The sequence below is a fragment of the Pseudochaenichthys georgianus genome, chromosome 20, assembly GCF_902827115.2.
Source record: "Pseudochaenichthys georgianus chromosome 20, fPseGeo1.2, whole genome shotgun sequence".
Classification (NCBI taxonomy): Eukaryota; Metazoa; Chordata; class Actinopteri; order Perciformes; family Channichthyidae; genus Pseudochaenichthys; species Pseudochaenichthys georgianus.
Genome location: NC_047522.1, coordinates 680,857 through 703,735, shown reverse-complemented (window position 1 = coordinate 703,735; position 22,879 = coordinate 680,857). Strand labels below are relative to the sequence as shown.

General features: G+C 43.9%; 1 protein-coding gene across 1 annotated transcript in view; it reads right to left on the bottom strand.

The window, feature by feature from the left end:
* Positions 1-22,879, bottom strand: part of sema5a (sema domain, seven thrombospondin repeats (type 1 and type 1-like), transmembrane domain (TM) and short cytoplasmic domain, (semaphorin) 5A) — a 193,603-nt gene that overhangs the window by 61,852 nt on the left and 108,872 nt on the right. The window contains exons 13-15 of the mRNA XM_071206974.1: positions 22,341-22,522; positions 17,277-17,420; positions 6,571-6,718 (exon numbers count right to left, since the gene is read on the bottom strand). Of these exons, the coding sequence (XP_071063075.1) occupies positions 6,571-6,718; positions 17,277-17,420; positions 22,341-22,522 (474 nt within the window). The remainder of the gene's footprint in view (positions 1-6,570; positions 6,719-17,276; positions 17,421-22,340; positions 22,523-22,879) is intronic.

Here is a 22,879-nt window from a genome sequence, read left to right as displayed (position 1 = left end):
ACTCCTCTCTGACTCCTCTCTGACTTCTCTCTGACTCCTCTCTGACTTCTCTCTGACTTCTCTCTGACTCCTCTCTGACTCCTCTCTGGCTCCTCTCTGGCTCCTCTCTGGCTCCTCTCTGACTCCTCTCTGGCTCTGGTGTCTGACTCCATAATGAAGCCCGCTGTCGGCCATGAGCAGCTCTACTGGCTGCACACACACTGTCTGTAACACTGGAAAATACAGACACACACGCTTGTGTTCACACGTCGCTCTGCCGACACACACGCCGGGTACTTAACTTTAATTTGGCAGTCTGGCTTCGGACTGGCAGGTAAACTGGCAGCTTTGTGCGTCATTAAGAGCCTCTGTGCATCCTCAGCTCTGCATGGCCCATATTTGACTTATTTAACTCCGAGAGGCAAGAGTGAAGATGTGCGGTTCAGCCGGGTGTAACGGTACGTCCACACAGCAGCTTTTCAAAAATCTTGAACATCTTGGAGCTGGGCGTGTCTGACAGCTTGGGGATTTTATGCGAGCAATATATATATATATAAACTCCCCAAACAGGCGAAACCCTACCAGTTTCCCCCACTGTCTCTGCCACCTCCCTCCATGCTGGTTCCTCCGGTTTGTATCCCGGTAATAGTTCTGGTCGTAAAGAACCGGGTGATTTGCTCCCGTAACTTCTCGTTTGGAATATGAGGAAATGAGCTGCGGTCTGGTTCTCCCTGCTTACACGCGGTTTGATTGGCTAGCGCTTCTACTGTCAGATTTGCATAAACGTGTTTGATTGGCTGGCGCTTCCAGCTCAGCTTCAAAAGTTGAACATTGCTCAACTTTTGAATCCTGAAATCCTGGAAATCTTGGCTTCGCTCCCCCACAATGCAGTTCGGCGAAAAGCGAGGCAAAGTGACGTCATCCCCATTCAAAGTCAACGGGCAGAGAGCGTTGGAAGCGGTGGAAGATTAGTCTAAAGCTGCTGTGTGGACGTACTGTTAAGCTCCTTTTCTGATCCTCGGACGTGAGGGATATTTGATGTACTCTAGTGAATGAAGAAGGAAATAACACGGTGAATGATATCTGCTTGAAGCCCCCGAAGCAAGTCTTCATTCATCTAATGCTATTAAACTGAACGGAGTGAATGTCAAGTCGCAGGATATCGAAGAATCTGCAGCTGAGTCAGGAGAAATGCGTCGGCTAATAAAACTGGAAAAAACACTATAAGGTAAAAGTGTGGAGTCTTGGCTCGTAGTATTAAGCTAGAACGGTCCCTGTGGGTAGATGCATGTCTCTAAAACCCGTGTAGGCCGACACTCAGAATGCAGAACACGAGATTTATTTGAATATATTTAATTCCATAAAGTGAAGTGTACACCTGAACCAATCGACAAAAGATCTAGCTTCGGCATTTTGCACAAAAGAGCAGCTTTCAACATGTTTGGTATCGCTTTATTCTCAGCATATAACCAACTCTACCGGATCGGGAAGACGTTTTCTTTTCTGTGAAATCGATAAAATATGTTAACCGTGAGGCGTTCATGAGACAAGTCTGTGGGAGTTTCATCTCTTTTCCTTTCTGCTTTAAAGGTCATAACTGATAACTAAGCTGACAGTAGCGCCATTATTAATAAACAGCTATTGGATTTATTTATTTCTCCATTTCTGCTCTTGAACAATCATTACTTTCAAATGAACTCCTCAGGCGGCCTTGAAAACAAGCATGTGGGTTTCAATGATATATTAATCTATTTAACAACTCTACACTTAACTACTATATACATAATTCACATTAATAATCTCTTTAACATTCCATGAAAGTAGACTCACGGCTTCATTGATGGTGGGTACAATACTTTGAGTTCCATTTTCAATCCGAGGTTAACATCTAACACATGAACACACTGAATGTCCTCTTCCAACATGAGAGTAGCATGCTAACAAAGGTGTCCCAACTGTAGCTGGATGTGTGGTTACCTATCTATGTGATTAACATGATGGTTCAGCCTCTATGGAGAGAGACATCAAGCATGCTCATTTCTGACGTGGAGCTAATCTGAAGTAAACATTGAGACTGCTTTCTACTCCTCCATCTTGTGACTGTGTGACTCCCTCTCTTGATATCAGCATGTGAAGGACACTGCTCAGGAACTAGCTGATGCTCTGTGTGTGATGACTACTTCCCTTCTGGAGAGGATCACAGACACATGGATCCTGAGGTTGAAGCTCAAGCCGGTGACCAGTGATTATTAACATTTTTAAGTATTTAGAAAAAGTCAGAATTTTGAAAAAAAGTAACATTTTTGAGATTTTTGTGAAAAAGTCAGATTTTTTTAGATATTTGAGAAAAATTGTCAGAATTTTGAGAAAAACTGTCAGAATTTTGAGGGAAATTGTTAGAATTTGGAGATTTTGAGTAATAAGTCAGAATTTTGAGAACAAATACAGGATTTTTAGAAATTGTCAAAACACCAACATTTTGAGAAAAACCTCAGTATTCTGTTCATGACAGCAGGATGTATGATTACCGAGAAGAACCGTCATTCCTCCATCTTGTGACTGTGTGACTCCCTCTCTTGTCTATCAGCATGTGAAGGACACTGCTCAGGAACTAGCTGATGCTCTGTATGTGATGACTCCTTCCCTTCTGGAGAGGATCCCAGACACACGGGTCCTGAGGCTGAAGCTCAAGCCGGGGACGAGGGAGACTTTTCTAACAATTTTCTATTTTGGCAGAGGAGTGAACGCTGCACGGTGGTTCAGTTCTTCCCCGCCGGGCCACCAGAGCCTGGCTTGTTTATTTCCAGCCCAGCTTTGAGTCTCCTGTGGGAGTCAGACCTGTAATGCAGACACAGTGAAACGGGAGAGAGGAGGAGGCGCTCGGGGAACAGACTGATGAAGTTGCAGTCGTGTGGCCTTTTGCATCAGCAAAAAGAGGCCGAGAGGACCAAATAGCAGCATGCTCATAAGACTGCTGAGGCCAATGACAGTAAGGGCGAAGCGAGGGCAGGTTTAATGCAAATAAAGCAACTAGCGTTTTGCTTTTAAGGAATCAGGGTTGCACGTTGAGTATTAGAGACACTTTTGTTTGAAGATATAATCCAAACGTTAAGGTTACTAGTTGTATTTGGGTTTCTAATAGTCTCTGTTTTTCCACTGCCTTATATTAAATCAAATGGCTGTTCATATCTAAACTTGCTTTGTCTTCTTGTTTACCTTTCTCCTTTAATGTTAGCTATTCTACTGGCTTTGTAACGACTGTTGATCGTGTGTTTCTGATGCCTTGCTCTTGAATTGCCTTATGGTGAAATAAACTTCATTCTCCTTATAGATGTCTGGGACACGTTTAGCTTTAGTTAGCACTCCAGATGTATGCGCACAAGCACTACAAAGTATGTGTTCTTTTATAAATCGTCACATTGTCCTTGACCTGAATCCCTGCAAGCTCCACTTGAGCTGTTCTGTGTGTTACTCTGCCGAGAGCTCAGGGGGGATATAAGCTGGGTAGATTTAGCTTCAGGCATTCACTTCCAGCAGGTCGGAAAGTGGTGACTTGAATCCATCCGAGATACTCTTCAAAACAAGTTCCAAAAGTTAGCATTTTCACTGCATCCCTCTAAACACACACACACACGCGCACACACACAACAACACACACACACACACACACACACCACACACACACACACACACACACACACACAAACACACACACACACACACACACACACACACACACACACACACACACACACACACACACACACACACACACACACACACACACACACACACACACACACACACACACACACACACACACACACACACACACACACACACAGTGTATCTCACCAGCTCTCAGTGGGGGGGTCTGGTCTAAAAAAGTTGCTGTGATGACAGAAGCCGCAACTTGTATATTTATGTGTGTGTGTGTGTGTGTGTGTGTGTGTGTGTGTGTGTGGTCTCCTTTAATTAAACATGGAGATGGACGGCTAAAAAACAACTGCATCGCACTTTTTTGGGAATACCGGTCTTTGATGAATCTAACGGGACGTATCCACACATTCCTTCATCTTCGAGTAATGAATTAACATATCTATGTATAATGGGGAGAGACAGGTGGTATTTACACTCGATCTTTACATCTAAAGGACTTTAAGTGCACAGAAGCAATTGTTAACACTGTGCAATTAACACCTTATCAGAGTTAAATCAACTCTATCAAAAGGCAGCATATATGTCTTTGATCGGAGTATGCGTGCAGCTTTAATACAAGTCAGCCAAAGCTGTCCAAATAAAGTGCTGTCCAAAAAAATGGAAGGTTTCTGCATGTAATTACAACTCTGGTGGCCCCAATGAAGTCCATGTCTCAGTGAAGGAGGACGAGAGCTAGACGAGGACACAAAGCTAAACAAAAAGCTAAGTGAATGTAACGGTCTGTAATCAAACTCCCACTAAACACCAGTGAAACCTATCGTTACCATCTCCTGCTCGCCGAGTCTCTCTCCTGCTCGCACATCAGAAATACCCCCACGTTCCCTTTAGGAGACGAGCCTCTGAGATTCCCTCGTGCTCGTTTCCTTTCCTGAATCCGGGACGCATTGCCAGGATGCCTCTTTGCGGCGCAATGACAGAAATACGACAGCTGGCATCTGGTGTGTGTGTGTGTGTGTGTGTGTGTGTGTGTGTGTGTGTGTGTGTGTGTGTGGTGTGTGTGTGTGTGTGATTGTGTGTGTGAGGAGCGGATGATAGGTGCGACTGTTCAACTGCTACCTAATGGGAGGATAGTCTTTTTATTTGGGTGCTCAGCAGCTACTAATGTGTCGTGGGTAATTATCAGCTAGTATATATCCAAGGCCATGTGCGGGAGGCTCCATAAAGCAGGCGGTGTGTTACTTAGCTGCACAATGATCCATTGCACAACCTGTGGGCGGCAGTATCTTAGCTAAAGGTAAATATGTTTGAATACCTGTTCAGCATTTAACTGAATTATTTCGAACAAATTGCATGATTTGTTGAGGACATAACTTCTTATAAATGTATATATTGTATTTAGTATTGTGGATGGGGCTGAATATATTATATCAAGTTATTGTATATGTTATGTCGGGCTCATCTACAAATAAAACATGCTACATACTGTAGGCGTATGTGAGTGCTCAGGGCCTATAGGATCTATTTATACGGACCTAATGAAGGTAATGTATGCATGTCTACATTGATGAAGCGCTTGCTATAAGTATTTTCTAAGGTCTAGATGTGTATTTATATTTATTGATGTTCATTTCCCATCAGCCGTGTATTTGTATCACTTCGGGTTTGGATGTAAGTTGCGATAGGGGAGGGGGAAGCTATGCGGAAACTGCATGTCCGGCAGCGGAACCCACGGACTGCTAATCTGTTTACACAAAACAAAACAGCCAAGGTAAGACTTAATTATTGTCATGGATTTGAATTCTGTTTTTTTTTTTTTTTCCCGTATAGTCAGTTAGCTGGGTTTCTTCCCGTCAGGTGGGTATGGTATGGTTTCATAAAGGACACTTCAGAGATAACACAGTTGCTAGCAGATGTACCACCTGCTGCACCACCACGCCCCTTCCCGCTGCCTCCGCTCATCAGAAGCCAACCTCCTATCCATCCCCACCCGCACCGGACCTGGGGGGGCAGAGCCTTCTCCGTCGCTGCCCCCTCCCTCTGGAACTCACGCCCCCAACCCATCAGAGACTGCACTGACCTCACCTCCTTCAAAGCACTCACCTCTTCAATCTGGCTTTTAATGTGTGGTTGCTTTTGTATTATTTGACTTTAACTATATATTTATTTGTTGTTCCTTCCTTTTCTTTTCCCTTCACTATATCTGTAAAGCGTCTTTGAGCACCTGTAAAAGCGCTAACAAATTAAATCTATTATTATTATTATTATTATTATTATTATGTAGCATTTCCGGGTCCGTGGGGTTTAACACGTTAAGGAATATATCTTTCTGAAAATGCAGTTATCTTCCCATGTATTGGATGCATTCTGGGGAGCAGGCCTTACATCTGACCCACACAATTAAAAGAGCTAGGATTGAGGACCATCTGTTTTCTTTACAGAATCCAAAAATCAGATTTTCTGCCAGAAATGGTGAAGAAAGACAAACCAACAAAAACACACTTCAGGGATCTGTGCATCCACAAGACCCTGACCCATATTCCTTAATCCTTCTTCAGAGAGAGACCCAAGAAGCAGCAGCCGCAGCCATCCGGTTCATTCTCGCTATGTTTTTACCAGGATTGCAGATGTGTGAAAACAGCACCAGAAATAACCCGGGCATCACATCATTCTGTCACGAAGAAGAGCGCTCGTATTTCAACACTTCCTTGCATCGTCCAGGCAGCTTTTGTGCAGAAATAAGCCGATTCATATGTGAGTGATTACCGTGTGTGTGGCATTAAATATGTCTCGGTATAATAAATCTGATGGCCGCTGAGTAAATATAGCCGGGGGATTTGCGCTCGTCGCATCAAATGTCTGAGTTCCTGAACAATGAGGGAGGGTGACGGCGGATGAGATCGGGTGCGTGTGAGGGGGGTTTCCGTGACATACCTGACCACACCCGGGACACTCGTCTCCGTTCTCACAGGTCCTGCGTCGTGATTGGATGCCTCCGCCGCAGGGCTGGGTGCAGCGGTCCCACGCAGACCAGGCCGACCAGTAGACATGGGTGGGGCAGGGCAGGTGTTCGTTACAGTACCTGAAGGAAGAGGAGGCGAACAGAGCATTATGGGACTTTGTATTAAAAAAGCCCACTAACATGTGACTTATGTCTTCAAATTCTAAAGCTTTATTGCCATATACAATAGCTACAACTTGGCTGTTTACAATGAAATGATAAAGTCCCAGGCTCTTCCAAAAGTACAACATGCTGAAGGTCAAAAAGGGAAATAGTGCAGGAATAAGTAAGTGGGAAAGGTTATAATTGGCGACACGTTGAATTTAACATATAATCAACAACATCTACAGGTATTTATACAATTATATTAATATATTAATGTACGAAACATACAATCAATATCCTCTCCCCAACGCCACCAGCCTCCATTAATAGAAACGGCAAGTTTGCCTCACTGATAATCACAAACTCTGATTCCCTCAGTCTTGTTTCAACAATCTCCAATTCTTGTTTGGAGTTTCAAAAGAAAGACTGAATAATAAACAGATATAAAAAAGAACTAACCAACAAAACATTTCCACTGATTACAAACACTGCCTTAATGCCGTCAACTCCAGAGATAAAAACAGAAAGGCATATTATATTTTTGATGGGTTTTCCTCGGTTCAAAACCTGGATATACGATCTAAATATGGTGGTTACGAGTTTACGCTAAACTGGTATCTGTTTTCATCCATTGTATTATAACAAAATGGAAACAAGTGAATCTTTAAGTTATTATTTGTGTATTTTAGTCACAACACAGATGAGATTAGTTGCTATAACACACGTTTCCGTGCCCTATTTGACTTCATGTTTGTATAACTGGGAAACAGCCACTTTATCTCACAGAGGACTCAAATTAAATGTGAAGGGCACTGCCGACGTCACCACACTTTTGAAAGCCCGCCTCTGACTGCAAATAGCTACAAAGAGTGCATACCACAAGACGAGGATGTCTGCAAAGGCATGTCAACTTCTAAAAACCTCAACATATCCGTTTGATGTGGCCTCGTGCACTTCTGACCGAGTCGCGCACGTGAACCAGCCCGTGGTGTTTTCCGAGCCCAGCATAACGACCACTGTGGCGTAAAAAGTACATCTCAGAAAATCCCATTCCAAATCTAATGAATGTGCATATGCATAATTCATCGATGCAGCCTATTAAAGAAGCCACATAGACGCATGCATCATCTCTAATTACATCGTTTTACAAGACAGGGTTACGGCGAAATATAAAATACTTAATTACTCAATCCTCCTTAGACAATAACGACAGCGCACTGCCAGCTTTATTAGAGCCATATCATTTATTTTACAACTTCTACGCATACTATAAAATTGCTTTTATCGCTGTTGTGTTTTGGCACACGAGAGTCTTTGGAGTCCTCTCGTGCTCAAATAGCTTAGACTTCACACCCTTCCTCCAGAGGCTCCTTTTCCTTTGTTCTGCTCTCACATACTTTGCTATTGTTCCTGGCAGAAATCAAAAGCTACATGCTGTTTACCCTCCGAGCCGTGTGTGCTTTCCCACTTTCACTAATCTGCAAGATAATACAGCGGGGAAAGAGGAGAGTGGAGTGTGTGGATTACAATCTTGCACAACCTGAGCAGCAAAACACACACACACACACACACAAAATACCACCACAACACAGCACAATGAAAACGGCTGCGATCAATGTGAAGCGGATTTCCAAATCACCATCACACACATTTTAATCACAGATTTTCTCCTCCTTATCCGGTTCGAGTCGACTCGAAAGACACCCCGAGCTGATGAGACTAAAGCTCTCCTAATCACTCGCTTCGGGCTGAGTCAGCAGCGCGGACGGCGCTGAGGGCAAAGCCAACGGGAGGTTCACAAAGGAAGGCATTAAGCCGCCAGATCTAAGCCCGCAGCGCTGTTGTGCACGGCCGCTTTCAAAACATTTGCTTTATCTTAAAATAATAATAGAGGTCCGCTTACGGAAGCTGTTGAAGTATTAGTCTTTGAATGAACTCCAATTCCTTATTTCCTTATACGTTAAAGAGACTGATCCTAATGCGTCTGTTAAATACAATTCAGACACGTTTAAACTTACTTTGGTAAAAGCATTAAGAACTAATCCTGGTCTGACTTTTAGAGTTTAGCAAATTATTTATGAACCGTAGGATTGAATAGTACAGCAGTAACATCGATGCACAGCTTACACTGCAATGCTACTTCTATTCTTACATTTCTGTTCTGTTTTAGCGTTTTTTAATTTGTATTCTTATGGCTTTTGAATTATTAAAATGTTATCTTAAACAAACTTGCCTTGCCTAGTGTTATTCAAGGTTCAAGAGTAATGTCGTTGAAGATCTTAGGTCACAGGCTTCTCCAACAATGCAACACGATAATACAGATAAGCAGACAATATTAAAATATACTTCAAAGTAATACAAAAAGAAAAATAGTTTAAAAAGAAAGTGGAATAGTGCAATACGAGTCTATATACAAGTTATTGGAATGATATATTAGATAATGGATAAATAGTGACTGAGTAGCAGATGGATGTTCTGGATGTTTCTGCAGTGCAGGTGTTTCAGTCTGACTGCCCGTGGGATGAAGCTGTCTCTGAGTCTGGTGGTTTTTGTCCGGATGCCAGACGGCAGCAGACAGAACAGTTTGAGGCTGGGGGGACGGGGGGACGGGGGGACGGGGGTCTTTGATCATCCTGAGGGCTTTCTTCCTGAGCCGCTGGGAGTAGAGGTCCTCCATGGAGGGCAGCTCCGTCCTGGTGATGTTCTGTGTAGCTTTCACCAGACTCTGTGAAGCCTTACGGTTGAGGGCGGAGCAGCCAGTCAGGATCCTCTCTATGGAGCACCTGTAGGTCAGGGTCCTCTCTATGGAGCACCTGTAGGTCAGGGTCCTCTCTATGGAGCACCTGAAGGTCAGGGTCCTCTCTATGGAGCACCTGTAGGTCAGGGTCCTCTCTATGGAGCACCTGAAGGTCAGGGTCCTCTCTATGGAGCACCTGAAGGTCAGGGTCCTCTCTATGGAGCACCTGAAGGTCAGGGTCCTCTCTATGGAGCACCTGTAGGTCAGGGTCCTCTCTATGGAGCACCTGTAGGCTCAGGGTCCTCTCTATGGAGCACCTGTAAGGTCAGGGTCCTCTCTAGGAGCACCTGAAGGTCAGGGTCCTCTCTATGGAGCACCTGAAGGTCAGGGTCCTCTCTATGAGCACCTGTAGAAGGTCAGGGTCCTCTCTATGGAACACTGTAGAAGGACAGGGTCCTCTCTATGGAGCACCTGAAGGTCAGGGTCCTCTCTATGGAGCACCTGAAGGTCAGGGTCCTCTCTATGGAGCACCTGAGGTCAGGGTCCTCTCTATGGAGCACCTGAAGGTCAGGGTCCTCTCTATGGAGCACCTGAAGGTCGGGTCCTCTCTATGGAGCACCTGTAGAAGGTCAGGGTCCTCTCTATGGAGCACTGTAGAAGGTCAGGGTCCTCTCTATGGAGCACCTGAAGGTCAGGGTCCTCTCTATGGAGCACCTGAAGGTCAGGGTCCTCTCTATGGAGCACCTGAAGGTCAGGGTCCTCTCTATGGAGCACCTGAAGGTCAGGGTCCTCTCTATGAGCACCTGAAGGTCAGGGTCCTCTCTATGGAGCACCTGAAGGTCAGGGTCCTCTCTATGGAGCACCTGAAGGTCAGGGTCCTCTCTATGGACAGGGTTGGGTTGTAACGGAATACACACATCAAGTAACTGTATTCAGCTCGCGTTACATTTGAAAAACGAGTAATCTGATTACAGTTACTTTCGTAAACCTGAAGTGAATACATTTTGGATTACTTATTGGAATTATTGGTGGAGAGATTTCCTCTCAACATTTAATATTCATTACTAAAGGAACAGCCGAATCATCACAGCGCGCAAAACCTATTGCCGCGCAGATGGGCCAAAAAAGCGTTTGAAAAAGAATCGCGGGTCCGCTCGTCCTGAAACGATAACAACGAAACATGGAGGAACAAAAGTCTGCGTTTACATCGTGTGTGTGTGTATATAGGTGTGTGTGGTTAAACACATCAGCCTGCGGTCGCTCTGTAGCTTTACTAATGATTATTTCTGAAGGTAAACACAGTGAAGGCACTGCGCGGCGCGAGCTAACCCTCCCGCTGCCTCCTGGCGCTGCAGAGGTCATGAAGTGAAGGAGGTGTTGCTTCTAAAACAGCTGTGGCAGCAGATACCGTGAGAGTCACGGACATGATTCATAGATCAAGGCAGACTGGTGCACACTCTCCTGTTTTGCCGATCCGGTGCTTAAAAAAATATAGCTCTCCACCCCTGGCCGACATGTCCTTAAAATGAAGTCCGAGTTCGACATTTTAATTCATGTCCTGCCAACACTGGCCGGACAGAAGGCGACACGCCCGTTCTAAGCCGTGTCCTCTCTCCTCACTCCTCCCAAGCTGCATCCCCACAACGTGTATTACGTTGTTGCATGGTTTCAGATGTGATGTTTCAGTGTGCTCTTGATACGCCATTACAACAGTAAAAACACGTTCAGTTTCCTTTTGCTTTTTGTGTCTCCTGTTCACCAAAACATACCCAGGAAAAAGAAAGTAATCCAAAAGTAATCTAAAAGTAATCTGATTACGTTACTTTTTTAAGGCACGTAACTGTAACTGTATTCGGATTACTTTCAGAGCCATGTAATCAGTAATCAGTAACTGATTACATTTACAAAGTAACCCTCCCTACCCTGTCTATGGAGCACCTGAAGGTCAGGGTCCTCTCTATGGAGCACCTGAAGGTCAGGGTCCTCTCTATGGAGCACCTGAAGGTCAGGGTCCTCTCTATGGAGCACCTGAAGGTCAGGATCCTCTCTATGGAGCACCTGAAGGTCAGGGTCCTCTCTATGGAGCACCTGAAGGTCAGGATCCTCTCTATGGAGCACCTGAAGGTCAGGATCCTCTCTATGGAGCACCTAGAAGGTCAGGATCCTCTCTATGGAGCACCTAGAAGGTCAGGGTCCTCTCTATGGAGCACCTAGAAGGTCAGGATGCTCTCTATGGAGCACCTGAAGGTCAGGATCCTCTCTATGGAGCACCTGAAGGTCAGGGTCCTCTCTATGGAGCACCTGAAGGTCAGGGTCCTCTCTATGGAGCACCTGAAGGTCAGGGTCCTCTCTATGGAGCACCTGTAGAAGGTCAGGGTCCTCTCTATGGAACACCTGTAGAAGGACAGGGTCCTCTCTATGGAGCACCTGAAGGTCAGGGTCCTCTCTATGGAGCACCTGAAGGTCAGGGTCCTCTCTATGGAGCACCTGTAGAAGGTCAGGGTCCTCTCTATGGAACACCTGTAGAAGGACAGGGTCCTCTCTATGGAGCACCTGAAGGTCAGGGTCCTCTCTATGGAGCACCTGAAGGTCAGGGTCCTCTCTATGGAGCACCTGAAGGTCAGGGTCCTCTCTATGGAGCACCTGAAGGTCAGGGTCCTCTCTATGGAGCACCTGAAGGTCAGGATCCTCTCTATGGAGCACCTGTAGAAGGTCAGGGTCCTCTCTATGGAGCACCTGTAGGTCAGGGTCCTCTCTATGGAGCACCTGAAGGTCAGGGTCCTCTCTATGGAGCACCTGAAGGTCAGGGTCCTCTCTATGGAGCACCTGAAGGTCAGGGTCCTCTCTATGGACAGGGTTGGGTTGTAACGGAATACACACATCAAGTAACTGTATTCAGCTCGCGTTACATTTGAAAAATGAGTAATCTGATTACAGTTACTTTCGTAAACCTGAAGTGAATACATTTTGGATTACTTATTGGAATTATTGGTGGAGAGATTTCCTCTCAACATTTAATATTCATTACTAAAGGAACAGCCGAATCATCACAGCGCACAAAACCTATTGCCGCGCAGATGGGCCAAAAAAGCGTTTGAAAAAGAATCGCGGGTCCGCTCGTCCTGAAACGATAACAACGAAACATGGAGGAACAAAAGTCTGCGTTTACATCGCGTGTGTGTGTGTGTGTATATAGGTGTGTGTGGTTAAACACATCAGCCTGCGGTCGCTCTGTAGCCTTACTAATGATTATTTCTGAAGGTAAACACAGTGAAGGCACTGCGCGGCGCGAGCTAACCCTCCCGCTGCCTCCTGGCGCTGCAGAGGTCATGAAGTGAAGGAGGTGTTGCTTCTAAAACAGCTGTGGCAGCAGATACCGTGAGAGTCACGGACATGATACATAGATCAAGGCAGACTGGTGCACACTCTCCTGTTTTGCCGATCCGGTGCTTAAAAAAATATAGCTCTCCACCCCTGGCCGACATGTCCTTAAAATGAAGTCCGAGTTCGACATTTTAATTCATGTCCTGCCAACACTGGCCGGACAGAAGGCGACACGCCCGTTCTAAGCCGTGTCCTCTCTCCTCACTCCTCCCAAGCTGCATCCCCACAACGTGTATTACGTTGTTGCATGGTTTCAGATGTGATGTTTCAGTGTGCTCTTGATACGCCATTAAAACAGTAAAAACACGTTCAGTTTCCTTTTGCTTTTTGTGTCTCCTGTTCACCAAAACATACCCAGGAAAAAGAAAGTAATCCAAAAGTAATCTAAAAGTAATCTGATTACGTTACTTTTTTAAGGCACGTAACTGTAACTGTATTCGGATTACTTTCAGAGCCATGTAATCAGTAATCAGTAACTGATTACATTTACAAAGTAACCCTCCCTACCCTGTCTATGGAGCACCTGAAGGTCAGGGTCCTCTCTATGGAGCACCTGAAGGTCAGGGTCCTCTCTATGGAGCACCTGAAGGTCAGCATCCTCTCTATGGAGCACCTGAAGGTCAGGGTCCTCTCTATGGAGCACCTGAAGGTCAGGGTCCTCTCTATGGAGCACCTGAAGGTCAGGATCCTCTCTATGGAGCACCTGAAGGTCAGGGTCCTCTCTATGGAGCACCTGAAGGTCAGGATCCTCTCTATGGAGCACCTGAAGGTCAGGATCCTCTCTATGGAGCACCTAGAAGGTCAGGATCCTCTCTATGGAGCACCTAGAAGGTCAGGGTCCTCTCTATGGAGCACCTAGAAGGTCAGGATGCTCTCTATGGAGCACCTAGAAGGTCAGGATGCTCTCTATGGAGCACCTGAAGGTCAGGATCCTCTCTATGGAGCACCTGTAGAAGGTCAGGATGCTCTCTATGGAGCACCTGGAGAAGGTCAGGATCCTCTCTATGGAGCACCTGAAGGTCAGGATGCTCTCTATGGAGCACCTGAAGGTCAGGATCCTCTCTATGGAGCACCTGGAGGTCAGGATCCTCTCTATGGAGCACCTGAAGGTCAGGGTCCTCTCTATGGAGCACCTGGAGGTCAGGATCCTCTCTATGGAGCACCTGAAGGTCAGGGTCCTCTCTATGGAGCACCTGAAGGTCAGGGTCCTCTATATGGAGCACCTGAAGGTCAGCATCCTCTCTATGGAGCACCTGAAGGTCAGGGTCCTCTCTATGGAGCACCTGAAGGTCAGCATCCTCTCTATGGAGCACCTGAAGGTCAGGGTCCTCTCTATGGAGCACCTGAAGGTCAGCATCCTCTCTATGGAGCACCTGAAGGTCAGGGTCCTCTCTATGGAGCACCTGAAGGTCAGCATCCTCTCTATGGAGCACCTGAAGGTCAGGGTCCTCTCTATGGAGCACCTGAAGGTCAGCATCCTCTCTATGGAGCACCTGAAGGTCAGGGTCCTCTCTATGGAGCACCTGAAGGTCAGGATGCTCTCTATGGAGCACCTGAAGGTCAGCATCCTCTCTATGGAGCACCTGAAGGTCAGGGTCCTCTCTATGGAGCACCTAGAAGGTCAGGGTCCTCTCTATGGAGCACCTGAAGGTCAGCATCCTCTCTATGGAGCACCTGAAGGTCAGGGTCCTCTCTATGGAGCACCTAGAAGGTCAGGATGCTCTCTATGGAGCACCTGAAGGTCAGGATCCTCTCTATGGAGCACCTGAAGGTCAGGATGCTCTCTATGGAGCACCTGAAGGTCAGGATGCTCTCTATGGAGCACCTGAAGGTCAGGGTCCTCTCTATGGAGCACCTGTAGGTCAGGGTGCTCTCTATGGAGCACCTGAAGGTCAGGGTCCTCTCTATGGAGCACCTGGAGGTCAGGGTCCTCTCTATGGAGCACCTGTAGGTCAGGGTCCTCTCTATGGAGCACCTGAAGGTCAGGGTCCTCTCTATGGAGCACCTGGAGGTCAGGGTCCTCTCTATGGAGCACCTGAAGGTCAGGGTCCTCTCTATGGAGCACCTGAAGGTCAGGGTCCTCTCTATGGAGCACCTGAAGGTCAGGATGCTCTCTATGGAGCACCTGAAGGTCAGGGTCCTCTCTATGGAGCACCTGGAGAAGGTGCAGAGTATCCTGGAGTCCTTGTTCATGTTATGCAGTTCGATGCGTGTTTGAACATAAGTCCTGTGCATCAACCAGGTTCCTCAGGGCTTCATGTGGAGAGCAGAGCGAGGCGTGTGGCAGACGCCTCTGAGAGGAAGCCTGAGCGCCGTCACATGAAAGCGTCTCAAGGCATTAAGAAGATGAGATCAGGGTCTGACGACGAGTCGCTGCTTTTCCCGCTGTGCGGATTCAAGCTCGTACAGAAGACCTATGTGACACACGGGCAGCTCTCAACAGCAGATGTGCCGGGAGGTTTTGGAGACAGCGTAGAAAATTCAAGAAGAAGTTTTCCTCTTTTTTTGCAATATTTGTCAGCAACATACCTCACACACACACACACACACACACACACACACACACACACACACACACACACACACACACACACACACACACACACACACACACACACACCGGGGTATTGAACACACACACATTTAGTTAGCATCCCCTATCCATTCCTCCCTCAGGCACACACTGCATATTTCATCTGTTAGCACATTCTCACTGTCCATCTGTCACACACACACACACACACACACACACACACACACACACACACACACACACACACACACACACACACACACACACACACACACACACACACACACACACACACACACACACACACACACACACACACACACACACACACACAGCATGTATCTCGCCAGCTCTCAGTGGGGGGGTCTGGTCTAAAAAAGTTGCTGTGATGACAGAAGCTGCAACTTGTATATTTGTGTGTGTGTGTGTGTGTGTGTGTGTGTGTGTGTGTGTGTGTGTGGTCTCCTTTAATTAAACATGGAGACGGATGGCTAAAAAAACAACTCCATCACACTTTTTTGGGAATAACACACACACACACACACACACACACACACACACACACACACACACACACACACACACACACACACACACACACACACACACACACACACACACACACACACACACACACACACACACACACACACACACACACACACACACACACAGCTGGCCCCTAACTGGCCTAAGGTGTTCTAAATAGCTGAACAGAGCAGTAGTGAACGCGGGAAGGCGAGATGAAACAAAAGCGATTCAAGAAAGGGCCGCCCGCAGTCTTCAGAGCCAACCGGCATATTCTCTGCACCGTGCTGCTGGATACTCCACACATTTCACCCACAAGCAGCATCACGAGAGAGGGAAGTGTGTGAGGGTAAAGCAAATGAGAAAAGAGCAACAGTAATGTAGGTTCATCCTCTAAGGCCGTTTCCAATTACTGATCCGTCGCAATACTGTTTCTGTTGCCTTGGCTACCATTTATTTCTCCTCTCGCGCCCTGTGCACTGTGAACTGTAGTTATTTGCACTTTTTCTGCCTCCACCTCTGGCTGACAGCAGGAGAGGGATGAGAGCATCAGCAGGATGAGGATTGGCTCAGCTAATTCATTACAAGCCGTCTATATTTGGATATAAATGAATTGTATCTTTCATTTCAGACACCCCACATGTCAGCGTTCCTCAGTCTGTTTCTTAGCAAACACCGAGGTGAGGTTTGAGATGAAGAAACTCGTCTTCTGACCATCTCTCCCTGAGTGTCTTTGAGTGTCTCTTTGTGTTTCCTCACATGCTTTCTCCTTGGAAAACTCATTTTCTTTCAGGCCTTGAAGGTTGCTTGGAGACGGAACAAACGGCATCTTTAAAAGGCGATTACTGTTCGATCAAAGCTTCAGAAGCGCAGACTCAGGCCTGTGTGTGAAAGCCGGATAATTACCCGAGCAGGCCTATCCCACTCTCTCCGCAAGTGGCTGTCAACGTTTTGAAAACAAAATGAAGAGAAAGTCATGACTGCAGGACAGGTTGCAAATTACACAAGAAAATAGCTTTTGCCTTTTTATAACATGCACACAAACACATTTGCTTTGGTCAAGCCATGTGAGTGTGTGTGTGTGTGTTGTGTGAGTGTGTTGTGTGTGTGTGTGTGTGTGTGTGTGTGTGTGTGTGTGTGTACACAACTCGCAACATTCTGACTTTTTCTCAAAATCCTGACTTTTTTCTCAAACCCCCCAAAAATTTGACTTTTTCTCAAAATTCTGACTTTTATTCAAAAATCTGACTTTTTTCTCAAAAACATTCAGTGTTTTCCCAACAGTGTGTGTGTGTGTGTGTGTGTGTGTGTGTGTGTGTGTGTGTGTGTGTGTGTGTGTGTGTGTGAAATACCTCTCTTCGCGGTTCTGGCCCACACACACTCGTCCTCCGTGGCAGGGGGTGGGGTTGCTGCAGGATCGCTGGCGGACCTGGAAACCGATCCCACAGGTGGTGCTGCACGGAGACCAGGAAGTCCAGGGGGTCCACGCCCCGTTTCTATGGAGACGCAGAGCAATTTATAGATATTAACGAGACATTAGAGGTAAATACAGAGATGGCAAAAGTACACACATTCTTTACTCAAGTAGAAGTACAGATACTCGTGTTTAAAAATACTCTGGTGAAAGTAGAAGTAATGACTAAACTTCTTTACTCAAGTGAAAGTAAAGAGGCTTTGAAGTGTACTTCAGTAAAAAGTACCCATAACAAGCAGCTGTTTTAAAGAGTACCTGACCTCCCTTTATATTAATAGAACAATAATGTCATTGTTAGCTAATGAATGTTTCCATGGTGAACAACGGCAACATGACAACGTTTCCATTGGTCCCTCTTCTTTAGAGAAGACCAGGAAGTGATGGATACACGGATCGTGTTCCAACCAATAGGCACGCAGTGACTCTACAGAATAATGACCACGCACCAACACACATTCAGACTAAAGAAACCAGCTGTTTGGGAAATGAGAGAAGTAGAAAGTACAGGTATTTGAGTTCAACATGAGAGAAGTAGAAAGTACAGGTATTTGGGTTCAACATGAGAGAACTAGAAAGTACAGGTATTTGGGTTCAACATGAGAGAAGTAGAAAGTACAGGTATTGGGTTCAACATGTAAGAAGTAGAAAGTACAGGTATTTGAGTTCAACATGTAAGAAGTAGAAAGTACAGGTATTTGAGTTCAACATGTAAGAAGTAGAAAGTACAGGTATTTGAGTCAACATGTGAGAAGTAGAAAGTACAGGTATTTGAGTTCAACATGAGAGAAGTAGAAAGTACAGGTATTTGAGTTCAACATGTAAGAAGTAGAAAGTACAGGTATTTGAGTTCAACATGTGAGAAGTAGAAAGTACAGGTATTTGAGTTCAACATGAGAGAAGTAGAAAGTACAGGTATTTGAGTTCAACATGTGAGAAGTAGAAAGTACAGGTATTTGAGTTCAACATGTGAGAAGTAGAAAGTACAGGTATTTGAGTTCAACATGTAAGAAGTAGAAAGTACAGGTATTTGAGTTCAACATGTAAGAAGTAGAAAGTACAGGTATTTGAGTTCAACATGTAAGAAGTAGAAGGTACAGGTATTTGAGTTCAACATGTGAGAAGTAGAAAGTACAGGTATTTGAGTTCAACATGTGAGAAGTAGAAAGTACAGGTATTTGAGTTCAACATGTAAGAAGTAGAAAGTACAGGTATTTGTGTTCAACATGTAAGAAGTAGAAAGTACAGGTATTTGAGTTCAACATGTAAGAAGTAGAAAGTACAGGTATTTGTGTTCAACATGTAAGAAGTAGAAAGTACAGGTATTTGTGTTCAAAATGTAAGAAGTAGAAAGTACAGGTATTTGAGTTCAACATGTAAGAAGTAGAAAGTACAGGTATTTGAGTTCAACATGTAAGAAGTAGAAAGTACAGGTATTTGAGTTCAACATGTGAGAAGTAGAAAGTACAGGTATTTGTGTTCAAAATGTAAGAAGTAGAAAGTACAGGTATTTGAGTTCAACATGTAAGAAGTAGAAAGTACAGGTATTTGAGTTCAACATGTAAGAAGTAGAAAGTACAGGTATTTGTGTTCAAAATGTAAGAAGTAGAAAGTACAGGTATTTGTGTTCAACATGTAAGAAGTAGAAAGTACAGGTATTTGTGTTCAAAATGTAAGAAGTAGAAAGTACAGGTATTTGAGTTCAACATGTAAGAAGTAGAAAGTACAGGTATTTGGGTTCAACATGTAAGAAGTAGAAAGTACAGGTATTTGAGTTCAACATGTGAGAAGTAGAAAGTACAGGTATTTGAGTTCAACATGTGAGAAGTAGAAAGTACAGGTACTTGAGTTCAACATGTAAGAAGTAGAAAGTACAGGTATTTGAGTTCAAAATGTAAGAAGTAGAAAGTACAGGTATTTGTGTTCAACATGTAAGAAGTAGAAAGTACAGGTATTTGAGTTCAACATGTAAGAAGTAGAAAGTACAGGTACTTGAGTTCAACATGTAAGAAGTAGAAAGTACAGGTATTTGAGTTCAAAATGTAAGAAGTAGAAAGTACAGGTATTTGTGTTCAACATGTGAGAAGTAGAAAGTACAGGTATTTGAGTTCAACATGTAAGAAGTAGAAAGTACAGGTATTTGGGTTCAACATGTGAGAAGTAGAAAGTACAAGTATTTGTGTTCAACATGTAAGAAGTAGAAAGTACAGGTATTTGTGTTCAACATGTAAGAAGTAGAAAGTACAGGTATTTGAGTTCAACATGTAAGAAGTAGAAAGTACAGGTATTTGGGTTCAACATGTGAGAAGTAGAAAGTACAAGTATTTGTGTTCAACATGTAAGAAGTAGAAAGTACAGGTATTTGTGTTCAACATGTAAGAAGTAGAAAGTACAGGTATTTGAGTTCAACATGTAAGAAGTAGAAAGTACAGGTATTTGTGTTCAACATGTAAGAAGTAGAAAGTACAGGTATTTGAGTTCAACATGTAAGAAGTAGAAAGTACAGGTATTTGTGTTCAACATGTAAGAAGTAGAAAGTACAGGTACTTGAGTTCAACATGTGAGAAGTAGAAAGTACAGGTATTTGAGTTCAACATGTGAGAAGTAGAAAGTACAGGTATTTGTGTTCAACATGTAAGAAGTAGAAAGTACAGGTACTTGAGTTCAACATGTAAGAAGTAGAAAGTACAGGTATTTGAGTTCAACATGTAAGAAGTAGAAAGTACAGGTATTTGTGTTCAACATGTAAGAAGTAGAAAGTACAGGTACTTGAGTTCAACATGTGAGAAGTAGAAAGTACAGGTATTTGAGTTCAACATGTGAGAAGTAGAAAGTACAGGTATTTGTGTTCAACATGTAAGAAGTAGAAAGTACAGGTACTTGAGTTCAACATGTAAGAAGTAGAAAGTACAGGTATTTGAGTTCAACATGTAAGAAGTAGAAAGTACAGGTATTTGTGTTCAACATGTAAGAAGTAGAAAGTACAGGTATTTGTGTTCAAAATGTGAGAAGTAGAAAGTACAGGTATTTGAGTTCAACATGTGAGAAGTAGAAAGTACAGGTATTTGTGTTCAACATGTAAGAAGTAGAAAGTACAGGTACTTGAGTTCAACATGTAAGAAGTAGAAAGTACAGGTATTTGAGTTCAACATGTAAGAAGTAGAAAGTACAGGTATTTGTGTTCAACATGTAAGAAGTAGAAAGTACAGGTATTTGTGTTCAACATGTAAGAAGTAGAAAGTACAGGTATTTGTGTTCAAAATGTAAGAAGTCAAAGTAAAAAGTCGTCAGAAAAATAAGTAGCGGAGTAAAGTACTGATACCAGAAAAATGTACATTAAGTACAGTAACAAAGTACTTGTACTCCACTACTTCCCTCCACTGGGTAAAAAGCGTACAATATTAAACTAATAGATATCACCGTGAAAGCGTCCATGTTTTTTGCCTTACAAGTGTTCTGCACTTTATGTTTGAATATGCAAATGAGGCAGTATGTTATGCCAACTTTAGGGATTTTAAGGGATTCATAAATGCGTGTTTTGACCTCAAAGAAGGCAATTATTGGTTTAAAAGATGAGTAAAGAAAAGCATTTCTTTGAAACGTTTTCATGTAACAATTAGCTGCGTTCTCTTTGTTTACATTTGAGTGAAATCCCTTTTTTTAAATGAAATATTTGTAAGAGTCCAATTGGAAAAGCCACTGTCACTACTCTCAGACTATATTGATAAAAAAAGACACTTAAATAAATAATGCCGATAAATCTGATTTGCTTCTCCTCATCCTCCACTCACATGTTGGTTCTTTTGTTTAGGTTCATGGCAGATTCAGAGCAGCTTCTCAGGTTCAATAACGAAGTGTTAAAACAGCATCCAATCAACACCCCCGAATAACTGACACTGAATACACATCAAACTTCTCCAGCGTAGGTGTGAGGGAGCAGGAAATGAGTTCAGTAATTGATGCGAGGTACATGACACAGGAGAGAGATGGAACAACATTAACACTTTGCAGATTAACATAAATAAAAAAATAAACGTTAATTGTTTATACTATTGCATTAATCATTATTAATCATCTCTTTGTGGATATTTTGTATCTTTTTTTAGTGGTTTTACAATTTTTCATAGTCATTATAATCATTCTACGTCTCTTGATGTCTCATGTTGGTCATTTAAATCTCTTCCTGGTTGTCACGTGTCTCTTTGTAGACATTTAAAGTGTTTTAATGTCCTTTTAAGTCTCTTTCTGGTCGGTACGAGTCTTTTAGAGTGACATCTTGGCCAGATTGGCCCCTGAAACATTGGGTCTAGGGCAGGGGTGTCAAACTCAAGGCCCGGGGGCCACATCCGGCCCGCGACTTCATTTTCTGTGGCCCCACAAGAGCGTGCAAAGAATATAATATGTTTATTATACGGTTACATGCTACTTTACAGAAGCACGTTGCCCATAAACTACATGTCCCACAATGCATCTCAAATTAGACTTTTTTCTCAGAATTTGCCTTTTTTTCTTCAAAATATGCTTTTTTCTTAGAATTCCTTTTTCTCAGAATTAGATTTTTTTTTTCAAAATGCTACTTTTTATTTCAAAAATATTTTTTGTCCAGAATTTCGCTTCTCTTTTTAAATCATTTTGTGACATGCTCACTGAAGAGACTTGCAATTATTTGCCCTAGACTTCTGCTTTCAGACGTAGTTAATTATGAAGGTATTACCCTATCCGATAATAATCCAATGCAGAGCAATAATGTAATATAATACATTATTTTATATATATGATATATTTTTATATGTATTTTTATATAGTCTTAAAGTTACAACCGGCCCTTTGAGTGCAACCATAATGCTGATGTGGCCCGTGATGAAATTGAGTTTGACACCCCTGGTCTAGGGCCTGTTCCTTTAAAACCAGTTCAATAATCCCTCCATATCTCAGCAAGTCGTACCTGGAGCAGTTGGCGACCTCCACGCTGATGCCAAAGCAGTGCTGACCCCCACACTGAGGGGCCGGGTTATTACAGCCTCTGGTTCGACACAAGCAGGACCCCGCGCTTCCTCCATCGTTATGACTACACATGGACCATCCTGACCAGGTGCCAAAGCCTCCATCGACCGTCACATTACGGACCTGTTAGCAACGAGAAGGGCCAGAAATAAGACATTTGAGAGTAATGGGTTTTCTGAGAAACTGCTCATTGCATTAGACTGATGCTCTCAGGAATGCATCGCTCCCGGAGCCCACGGCTACAAACAGAAATACATTTTCCTGATGCAAAAATAACAGCATTACATCTTCCACAGCACATCCTGAATTGAGCAGTTATGCGAAAAGCAAAAAGGTGGAAGCTGGAAGATAATGAAAATTGCAGGAGGACATGACTCAGAAATAGAGATTCACGAAGGCAAGTGAAGGCTGTGAACGGACACATTCAAAATACAAGGAAATAAAAGTGGCGGTGTAAATAGATATTTGAGAAAAAACAGA